At 36.7% G+C, this 12,166-nt stretch overlaps 1 protein-coding gene across 1 annotated transcript in view; it reads right to left on the bottom strand.

Annotated features, from left to right (window-relative positions):
- LOC306871515 (VPS10 domain-containing receptor SorCS2-like) overlaps positions 1–12,166 on the bottom strand; it is a gene marked incomplete at both ends in the record, with an annotated part of 157,266 nt that overhangs the window by 90,417 nt on the left and 54,683 nt on the right. Inside the window, one exon of the mRNA XM_079419526.1 lies at positions 11,054–11,121. Within this exon, the coding sequence (XP_079275652.1) occupies positions 11,054–11,121 (68 nt within the window). The remainder of the gene's footprint in view (positions 1–11,053; positions 11,122–12,166) is intronic.

Raw genomic sequence — 12,166 nt, 5'->3', positions numbered from 1 at the left:
GTTAAACCAAGGATTTCTTTTGGTTGACCACCCTGCCGGGCTGAATCAATGAGCTCCAGCAGAGGTGTTTGATAAAAGCCTGGCAAACACTTTCACAGCATTGATGGGCTTGTCTGCCAAGCACCTTTGCCAAACACACACACAGAGACACACACGCAGCAGGTTGTCTGTTGGAAAATGGAGAGAGATGGATAGTCTCTATGTTGTGTCATGTTGTGTGACTGTATACCCTCAGCGCTCCCCACTGAGCCTACAGCACCATGGTAAACTCGCATCTAAAACGTGCTGAATACTCACTCTTGAGCATTAGTGTGTGTCTGTGTGTGTGCGCAAGAGCTCGATTCAAAGCCAGACCCGTGTGAGACCACTCAAATCAGAGCACAACACAGCCCTAAACTAAACAAGGGAAAGCAGCACACTTAGTGAGATAATATAAGAACAGTTTTTTGAATACTGTCAGATATTTGCACTACAGAAACACAGTCTATGGTGAGATCTAAGTAATCTGGTATGAAATAAATTGTTACGGTCAGTGGTGAGCATGTGTGTGGTCAGAAAGCGTGCCAAGGAAATGAAGGAATGTATTATTCATGTCTAGAGGAAAGAGAGAAGGAGAAAAGCGGTGGGTATTGATGAAAAAAAAAAATAAGTGTGTGCATATGCATATCTAAGCGGCTGTAGACACACGTCTACAACACAAAGACATGCCTGAAAGATCTTCTCTTAACCGCCTGTCAGAAACATCTTTATGATTCTGCTTTACTGTATTTAACCTGCACAAACCTATAGATCATTTCAGCCGCTACAGGGCGATAGCAGGTGAACTACAACTCCTGAGTGTCCCGTAATTACCAAGGCTCTGTCAGCACCGTTTAGCCCCTGAGCTGTGAGGTCCGGAACTTCAGTCTCACTTCAGTAACAAAAAGAGGGGGTGAAATCCTGCTGGTGACGAGCCAAGCGCTTCAACTGGAGAGGGTAAATAGGAAAACACGTGAGTCAAAAGAAGCGCCATTGTTTTTTTTGGAGCTCTGAATGCGTTCAGTTTTCTCAAACGCAAATGAAGAACAAATCCATGGGGACACTTGTTTTTTCACTCTCTCCTCCTCTTCACTCAACCCTATGTGTTTCTCAGAGCAGCAGCTGCCTGTAATTTAGTTTGAGTCTGTTTTTCGTCACTGAAGGAATGTCCACAGAAATGTAAAACTGTGAACACCAGATGGCGACGCGTTTGACTCTATTCAGCTAGTTTAAAAACCATTCACATTCCAGATTTACTTGTCTTTCCTTCCCTCTTTTCTCCTTTTTCACATAGACACACACACACATTTATTTATCTAAAAGAGGATAAACCATACACTTCTATTATTTTCATATAAAGCTAATTATTAATAATGGTTGCAGGGTAAATAAAACACATAATGTACTTTCTTCATGAATCGTTGATTCAGCTCACTTCTAGGGACAACTTTGTCCATAGACTAAGCAAACCCACACACATACATTCAGATTTTCACATATATTCAAAGGAATGCATTCACTCACAACCTTTCAGTTAGACGATATTTACACCAGGGTCAGAAGCAGACCAGGGCTATGGGCAAAAATGGAACTGAAATTGACAAAGAAACCTCTGGATATTTAAAATGAAGGGAAAAATAACCCCATAGTGAATAAATGTTTTTTTAGGGTTATATTATTATTAATATTATAGTTTTTGCTATGTTCCATTGTTCTAGTTACAAGTTTAGTACCATACTGACTTATATCTGTCAGATCAGAGTTAAACACTGTATGAATTTGAAGCGATCACTGCCCAAAACTAAAAAGATGGCATATAAATTAAATTAAAGAATAATATTTTAACTAAGATGGTAGACAGTGCCTTGCCAAACACTCATTAATTGTGGAAATATAAAAAAAAAAATTCTTGACTGTTCATAATTTATCAGATAAAAAATTGATTTCAGTTCACTAATTCATCTTACAGCAAGTATATAAATGGCAAACTGCATGTCTTTATATAGAGAAAAACAAATCCACCATTAAGTTAAAAATGCCCCTGAACATCTATTTGAAGCGGGCAGATGCTGCAAAATGATTAAAGATAATTTCTAAACCTGGTTCACAACTACACACCAAAAAATACTTCAACTGACATTTCAGCAGATCAGATTATATGCATCTCTCTTTGTCTCACACAACAACCTATCAGACTCTCTGTCTATAATATCTCACACCCTGTAGTTTTCACTGCCACAGAAACAGCAGAGTGGATGAAAGTATTTATGAGTCAGCAGCCTTGATGTAGGAAATGCAAAACCACTTGAAATGTGCAAGAAACCAGCTGGGGACTAGCTGTTGAATTACAGTCTTTCCAGTTAGCTGATTTACTCAGTATCTTCCTGACCAATTCACTACATCCATTATGTATTACATTGCCATAATGAACAAGATTATACTGCACAAATCATAGCAAAGGCTGTTTATACATGTACACAAATATGAGCTGTTGATACTGAAATTACTTTGCATGTGCATGCACATGAGTATTTTACTCTCTGTTTATGTCTGTTTCTTTCCCTTCATTATCATCATTAGCAGCTCTGAGGTGTAAATAAAGTCACTGTGAATGGCACCATCATCACCTCATTACTGTCGTTTTAAGCTCTTATGACACACACAAGCACATAGACATGGGAACATTTGATAGAGCCCAGTTCGCATTTCAATTATTGAGAAAAAACTCTCTAGGATGATCTGTGGAGAATGACAACTTGCATATTTTGCCTCTCTGGACCTTTCTCTCCTTTTCCGTTAAGCCGCATTTTTCAGGCTTCTGCATGTGCATGTGTGAGAGTGCGAAACAGAGAAAGACAGGAACACAGAAGGTCTTTCGGTTCAGGTCCTCAGAGGGCTTTAAAAAACACCCTTACAGACTGAACTATAGTTTATGTTATTCTTACAGATCTTATTTTTCTCCCAGATCCTGTAGAAACACCAGTGTGGTGCACAGGACCCATAACATTACAATATACATGCGGGAGAAGAGCCAGAGCACGGATTAACTATTTAACAACTCAGAGGCTGTGATGAAGGGAAAGAGGAAGATTCTTGCAGAAGAGTACAGAGTTTACAAACTGAAGTAAAGGAAATCTCAATCATGGAGGAACACATGCTACATGTCATGACAGAAAGATTTACAGCACTATAACCTAAAGTAAGGCCTTCCAAACTATTACTGTTAGAGAAATGTTAGGTAAGACAGAAGAGAAACACTTTTGTGTCATTAAAATAAAATAATGTTTGATCTATTTTTTTTTCATTTTGTTAAACTGGAAAATTGTATATAATAAATATATGCCTAAAAATGTTTGAAATATATCTTTTTAATATTTATTTTTTACTTTTTAAATATTTCAAACATTTACAAACAAATATTCACCTAAAAATGTTAATTCTGTCATTAATTACCCTTATGCCGTTCCAAACCCGTAAGACCTTCGTTCATCTTCGGAACACAAATTAAGTTATTTTGATGAAATCCGAGAGCTTTCTGACTCTCCATAGACAGCAATATGAAGTAATTGTTGTATGCAAAGACAACAAAAATAACGACTTTATTCAAAAAAAGTATTCTGCCATTATGGAGAGTACCACAAAGCAAAAATTAAATTACTGTTGAATCATTGATGTCACATAGACTGTTTTATCGATGTCCTTACTACGTTTCTGTGTCTTGGAACATTTCAGTTACGTTGCGGTCTATGGAGGGTCAGAAATCTTTCAGATTTCATCAAACATATCTTCATTTGGATGGGCACTTACGGGTTTGGAACAACATGAGGGTGAGTAATTAATGACAGAATTTTCATTTTTGGATGAACTATCCCTTTAAGTAGCCCAACTGTTTTCAACATTGATGATAATATGAAATATTTCTTGAGCACTAAATCATCATATTAGAATAAGTTCTGACAGATCATGTGAAACTGAAGATTAAAGTAATGGCTGCTGAAAACTCAGTTTTGCCATAATAGAAATAAATTACATTTTAAATTAATATTCAAATGAATAAAAAAAAATGTTTTAAATTGTAATAATATTTCACAACACCTGTTTTCAATGTGGTTTTGAACAAATAAATTAAACCTTGGTGAGATTAAGAGACTTCTTTCAACAACATTCTTACAGCACACAGAACCTGTTGCTCGCCATTGAGGTAAAACTTATGGTAAAATTACCTTTTTTAACCTGACCTGACAGTATTACACTCCCAGCGATAATAAAAAAAGCCAAAATATTTAATAAACAAACATGGAGGAGGCGGGAAGATGTGTAGAACTCTGTGAATGACAGTTGTTCCTATTCTGTGGAAATCTGCAGTGCTTTCTGTGTTGATTCTGTGTGGCCTAAGTGACGGGTGACTGGATGAACAAAGATACAGAGCGATGGAGAGAAGCAGCTGTGATAAATGCAAGTAGAACAAAGGTAGGAATAAATAGAAGAAAAAGGAATAAACCGAAGACATAAACAGCTGGGATACTGAGATATTAAAATCAGTCTCTAAAAAAAAAAACAGTGCTGACTGGTGGCCCGGGAGGCATCGCCTGAAGTGATTTCATTTCACTTCCTCTTCCTCCCCCAAGGACCCTTAATTACACTTGTTGGAGGCACAGGGGGTCAGATGGGTGGGGGTTGATGGGATGCTGGAGAATCTCTTCATGTATTATGGAGGAGTGAATCCTCTTGAGAATTGTGTGTGTGTGTGTTAGTGAGGCACGATGAGGGGGAATGTCTCTTTGTAATCCTTCTTCAGCAGTTCAAAAGATGTATGAAGAACACATGAATTATAAATTCCATCTGCACAAGACATGTGTGAGTATGTGTAAGAGAGTGTGAAACACAAAATGCATTTGAAAGGTGTGATTGGAAGTGCTGCTCCGCTTAAAGCGTGTGAATGTGGGTGTACTCCTGCGTCTACATGCACAACAGCTCCCTTTCTGTTCTCCTGTTATTTGCGGCGCACTCCAGATAAACACAACAGAATGCATTCGTGCCGCCTGCGTCTGTACTCTCAAAACTGCACAATCAGCTTCAGCGCCACTGGGAGTTTGCTAAAGAGACTCTGAGAAGTGGTCATTTGTATACATCCGGAAAAAAAGCAATCAATAAAAAAACCCCACTGGCTCTTTTACAAGCTTGATAGAAAGCATATTTATTAATATTTTGAAGCAGTGGCTAAAAAAATCATAATCTACACTAAATAACAAGGGGTTTTCAAATCAGGCATCTTTCCTTCAGTCTCACAATAGGTGTGACTCTTAAATTGTCCTCGTCATAAACCACTTACAGGTGCAACTCAAATATTGTCTGCATAAACAAATAATGACAAACCCAAATTCTGCTCTCGCCTGTGAATAATGTCTGTAACTGGAGTAACTATAATAGAAGTAAATATCAAAGATGGATTTTTGTTCAGACAAGACATAGATAATGCAATCATCACTTCTGAAAATAACTGAACAGTGTGTGAGCAAAATCGAATTTTTCAGGAAAATACAACTATTTTAGGATGCTGTGGGAATGTAGCTTAAATTATGGACTTTCAAACTGTCTAAAAAAAAAAAAAAAAAAAAGAAAGATTCTACAAAATGTGTTTTTGGACTGTTAAAAATAACGAGATATTAGACTGAAGTCAGAAGTCATGCCCACAGACCACCCATTCCAATCGCTATACGTCTGTTGCATATGGTACACTAAATTGGAAACATTTTCACAAAGTCAGAAGTCTAAGTCTGATCATTTACAAAGCTTGGATGATCTTTTGCCAACATATGAAAGGAATCCAGAGTGACCTCATTTTATTAGCTGTCCTCTCACATCTGTAATTGAAGATTAGGTGAAGTAACTCACAGAAAAGGGAACATCTGCAACACAAATGAACGTACCAATGCTGACAGTGCAGTTTGTGAATTCAGTATTCAGATCATCTGAAGTGCTTGTTGGCACTAAAAAGAGAGACATGCTCTAAACAGACATGTTGCGAGAGCGTCTTATTAGATTGGCTGTTGACGAAGTGCACACCACTGAAATAATAGGTGTTCGTTTCCGTCAATTTAATTAAAAAGGATATACTTTACACATGATATGCATGGTATGCAAAAATTTCACTATCATCAGCTCATACATGTGCACTGGTGAAAGCGCAGGCAGAGATGAAACACCATCAATGCTAAATGGTTAAAATCAGAGAACAGACGTCAGAGCTTGTCAGCCGTGGGCTGCTGGTTGAGAAACGCTTGTTTAGCTACTGACTCTGTACTTAAGTCCAAAAGAGAGTAGTTTTCCCACTTCAGATAATTTAGATATAAATTAATAACATATGCAGAAAGACTGGTCGATATGAAAAAAATACAAGTAGGCCTAAATAGAGTTAAATTTTAGATCACTGACCCTGAAACATGCATTTTTGATAACAGTAAAGAACCTCAGGAGAAGTTCACCACTGTCATTTGCTCAATAGGGAATTTAACCAAGACTTCAGAGGAAACACACACACATATAATCACATTTTCATTGATCACTGGGACTTGCGGTGTTCTCATCCTCTTTCTACTAACATAAAGGTCAATAACAACAAATAAAGAGCATTAGCGTAGAAACAAACAGAGTGAGTTGAAAATGAAAGCTCATGTTAAGGATACTATAGAGGATTGGTAGCAAAAATAAAATGCTAAGGTAAGACGACATCAGCAAAATGAAGTGTCACTATGCAGTGTGAACAGTTGCTTGCCTCACTCTTTCTGTCTATTCCTCCAGAACCAGACCTTATGTCCTACTAGTAATAGTAGTACAGAGTAAAGCATCATACATATGTAGAGTTTAATGGAGTATATTTAATGAGTATATTTTCAGGTGTGTAAAGTCTGCCAGGGCTGGTGCTAACTGCTAGTGCTTTCACGAATTATTACGGTGCCTCTCTAGGTGTCTTTGGAGCTTTGATGTATTTATTTTTATGTACCCTGATTGCCCAGATTCTACACCGCCATTATACCTACATTATGTAGGAGCCCCACACCTTCTAAAGGCCATAAACATTCAAGGGACAATCATGTATCATGAATATATCCAGAAACTGGTTCCGGATCCAGATATATAATAATGTGATAAAAAAAAAAAAAACTACACCATTAATCATGCCCCCAACACATCAATTCTGCAAAAGGGGATTTTTCTACCATCAGAGCAATTCAAGCTTGAAGTACCACCTTTGTGTTTTTGCAAGTACATGCAGACTGATCATTAAAAATACCTCATAGAAATACCCATAGAATGACAAGGACAAAATACAATATTCCTTCATGATTAATGTTATGAAAATAAAAAAATGTTTGTAAGGTGATTCAGATTTAATCATCTGCCATAATAATGTAACAAATCTTTATTTGGCATTTTTTTCTCAGTAATAGATGCAACTTATTGTTATCAATTTAATCAAACTTTTATTTGATTCTCCTTCATCAACAGCCCTGCCAGAAACTTTGTTACTGTATTTTATTTACTGTCCAAATAACAGTACAATAACTGTCAAATAATGACATAAACTGTTCTAATTTATTCAAACAAACAAAGCCTTTACCGTAAGCTACTACCCAACTAAACTACCAAAAGAATTTCACACGCTTTTCTACCATGATGCAGATCATTTTCAACTTTAACCCTACAAATGATAAGCCTTACGGCCTGAGTTGAACTTAAATCTCCAATTTAATTTGATTTAATCTGCTCCCTGTGTCTTTAAATTCAGACCGCTCCATCATAATGCCAGTGCATAATTTATGAGTTGAACAACAACAATTAAAACATCAACACGGAAGACTCTACATAATTCACTGAATGACTTGTAGAAAAAGACTGGTTGTCTGGTTAATGACGGACCGGTCTTTGAAGTCTGGGATTCGGCGGCTCTATGAATATCATGAATAAAATAAGAGAAAATTTTACTAATTCGATTCATTTATTCTAGAACATTGATTTTTTTTTAGAAAAGCCATCTGTGTTAGTGAAACATTTTCCTGCATGAGAGGCATGAGAGTAGAGCGGCCGTTCTCACCAACTGTTCCGGACAAACACCATGTGTTAACGTAAGGCAACTGAAGTGCGTCAAATACAGCACTCGATACGTGACATAAGTAATATGATATCCTTATGACTCAAATAACTGAATGAAAAAGAGCATGAAGCTCTTTGAAGTACCGTCATTAACTAAATGAAGAAGGAAGCATTGCACTGTAATTTTGCCTTCCTGCCATAAAGAAATATCCAGATGGCCAAAGAGGTACCCTACCTGCCCAAACACGTCAAGTACAGTCTTGTGCCCTTTCTTTCAGTGCACATTTCTACTATGTGTGCCTGCATGTAACATGGGGTCCGTTAAATGCTGAAGCTCTAGCTGGGAAAAAGACAGTGTTTAGCATTTCACCTGGTCATTAGGCAGCTGTGCAATTGATATATTCTGAGCCCCAATGTAAAATTAATGCCACCCTCGTATCAACCTCAGACAGACAGGCTAATGAGAGCACTGGAACAAACATGGCATCAATTATTCCATATGCGGCACTATATTTATAGCTCCATCTTCTTTTCACACTTCAGTGGCCTCAATCTTTAAACCCCACAATAAAAAAAACAAAACCTTTCTCTCACGATAGACTGGTGATTAAGCGTAACTTTGCCTAATCCAGAAAGGTTTACAAAGCCCAAAACAAAACAAAACAAACAAAGACCTGGCTGGCGGTCATTAAACGGTCAGGGTTAGTTGCTAATAGTGGATAGTGTGAGGCAATTAGCACATGGTCCAGAAAAGCCCTCGGCAGTCCTAATTAAGTCATCTCTAAGTTCACCCGCTTATCACACCCAAGAGGACTGCAGAAACCAACACAAGAGAGAGATCCAGGCATAAACAATGGTCATTTCTAAATGATGTACTCTCTATACTCTCTACATGAACTTCTGCTTCTTAGATGGTAAAATTGCATGGTTTGAACAAAGGAATGTATTTACTTCTTATAGCCCTGTTTTTTTGTTGTTGTTGTTTTTTTTCCTTAAGGGACTGTTTCCTTAGCCCACAGACAGTCTAAGCCTGATGGGTGAAATGATTTACAACGAGGGTCAGCTGTGATCTGCTGACGGTCAGTTTGAATGTTTTGAACCGGATAAACGAAGACCTCATTCATCAATATGCACTCTCTTTTCGCTGACATCTGCTCTTGGATTCTCCTCTTGCCTTATGTTCTTCCTCTTTACCTGAGCTCTGCCTTCTTGGACAACAGTGTAAAAGCCCATCAGGTCAGACTCCAGCCCTCACTGGAATCTCTCTTTCTCTCTTCAGAGATTCAGGAGCTGCTCACATTGCATTGCATTGTGTTTTTCTATGTAAACACAGACTAGATGGACATGTCTGGACCTACACTTGCATCTTGCATCTTTTGCAGCTTCTCATTCATGACACAGCATTCTATATACACAATGCCCAAGTTAAAATAAGTTCAATTTATTTGTCTCCAGACCTTGAGTTTTTTCCTCATTCTATTGCCATGTGTCTAGTGTTTAGACACATTTGCTAGTGTTTTTCACAGCAAAAATGTGTTCTGTGTGAATGGCCCTTTATGCTGCACTCTTATCTTTTCCTACATTTCTCTCTCACTCGGGTAATTCCATATGCATCTTGTTTCAACTGTATTATTCATACTGTATTTCAATATCTATAGCTATTTAATCCAATATGTATTTAAAACTGTAACAGCTGATTAAAGCAGCCATGTTAATAAAAAAATTATCTTTCAAAAAGTAATCTATTAGCATTATCTAGCAATGCTTATTTCCATTGTTTGTACAGTATAAGGAAGTGATCATAGACAAGAAATCACAGTGACAGTTTTATACCATATTTATATATCATGCTGCTCATCTTTAATCATTTCAGCCCTGCAACAAAAACCACTGCAGTGAATACAATTTTAATTAGTGGTCACACTTTATATTAGGTGGCCTTAACTACTATGTATTTACATCAAAAATAAGTACAATGAACTTATTGTGGTCATATTGTATTGCAAAACATTTTTGCTGCTATTAAGGTGGGATACGGGTAAGGTTAGGGACAGGTTTGGTGGTATGGGTAGGTTTAAGGGTGGGTTAAGGTGTAAGGGATGGGTCAACAGTGTAATTATAAATGTAATTACAGAAATTAATTACAGATGTAACTACATATAGGTATATTTTTAAATATAAGTACAATGTAAATACATGTATGTACACAATAAGTACATTGTATCAAATTATTAATTTAAATGTAAGTACGTAGTAGTTAAGGCCACCTAATATAAAGTGGGACCTAATTAGTATACTAGATCTTTTGTTTGGAAACCCACATATTCACATAGTGTATTTCTTATTCTTAGAAAAGATCTAAAGAAATTATACAGTAAACTGTATAATTTGTATTTAATTTATTTAACAAATTATGAGAATAAATGGATATGTTTGAAGACAGATGGGCAACTACAGAGGTTAGAGGTAAAAAAAAAAAAAATCAAGCAAACTGTATATAAGTAAATGTCTAGCCATTGCTAGACATACTGCTGTGCGTATTGTGGTTTTGTCATGTTGAATACAATTGTTCAATTGTTTTGCATTTAGCAGTGCAACCTGTAACATTCTGTTCCCCCGCAAAATTCACAAACATGGTTGAAGGGCGATAAGCTTGACTTGATCTGACTGAAGCTATACCCTTTAATATTTTCCATGAGAAATCTAAAATTGGCATAAAATAAAACAATAGAAAGATCTTGAAAAAAAAATCTCAAGGGAAAATCATTTGAATTACCAATTGACTGTTGTCATCTGAAAAAGTGCCGCAAGGGATTTTTTTCCTAACCCACCATTAAAAATGTTTTCCTATTGTGACTTAAGTCGTTTTTGTCTCCGAGTCTGTAGGTTTTAAGTGTTTGAACCTAAATTTGACCTGAAAGGGAAAAAATCTGTCACTTACCTCCAAAGAGAACTCTCAAGAACTTTGTTGGAGTCTGCATGGTAATATTTAGTGAGAATGAGGATGACCTATGAAGAGAAAAAAATGTGTCATTAAACATTGAAGAAAATAATTATATACCATACTATACAATACATAATACATATACACAAATTTGATGTACAATTCTTTTAAAAAATAGAGTCGTGTCCGAAAATTACATGTGTGTGTGTGTGAGATGGAGCCATTCGAACACATTAAGAACACTCAGTCCTGCTTTCTCTTGTAGGATCTCATATCTGCATCGAACATTGCATTTGCAAAAACTTTCTAGTCTGAGAAACTAAATTTGCTGATAAAATGTTCTCTAAAAACAGCAGAGAGACATCACTGCAAGTGTCTAGTTCCTCAGACTTACACACAAGCATGATGTGTTTGTGGTGTTAGAAACAGCATATGCTAACCTCATTTGACAGATCCATCAAACTCTAACCACTTGACGGACAACATCTTCCTAGCTTCTGCTAATAACTTACTCTTTTTTGTCTTTAGGACTGACTGCACTGCAAAGAGTTGCTATAGCACTGATGAACATAGCATGAAGACAAGTTACTTTCTTCAGCTGGCAGCAGGGAATTAGCAGTATGGAAAAGACTGACAGAAGCTGTTGGCCTGTAATACACAGTCACAGGTTTAAACACTTGGACATCAAACAGTTACGTACAAGTTAAAATGAAGCCCAATATAGTAGTCAACATTTGAAGTGGATCAAAAAAAGTTCATCAAAGTTGTCCTAAGACAAGAACACATTTTGGTTTAGGTTTTAGGACAACTTTGATGAAACTTTGATCCACTTCAAATGTTGACTAGTGCATACTGAAACATTATCTAAAACAGGTTAGCAGTTTTACAACCTCTAAATCCATAACACAAAACAAGTCTTTCATAACTGGTCTGGATTAGATTCATCACTGAAATGCCAGCTGGTGATGAGGATCAGAATATATTTAGATTTTCTGATGACATCACCACAGTGCATTTATTTTGTTCATTTTACTTCAAGAGTTTTTTTTTTCTCATAAAACCATAAAAATCACACATGAAATCTGCAAGTGGGGTGACATGTATCAACAA

This window comes from Barbus barbus, assembly GCF_936440315.1.
Source record: "Barbus barbus genome assembly, chromosome: 1".
In the NCBI taxonomy this organism is placed as follows: domain Eukaryota; kingdom Metazoa; phylum Chordata; class Actinopteri; order Cypriniformes; family Cyprinidae; genus Barbus; species Barbus barbus.
This window is presented reverse-complemented; position numbering and strand designations above follow the sequence as displayed.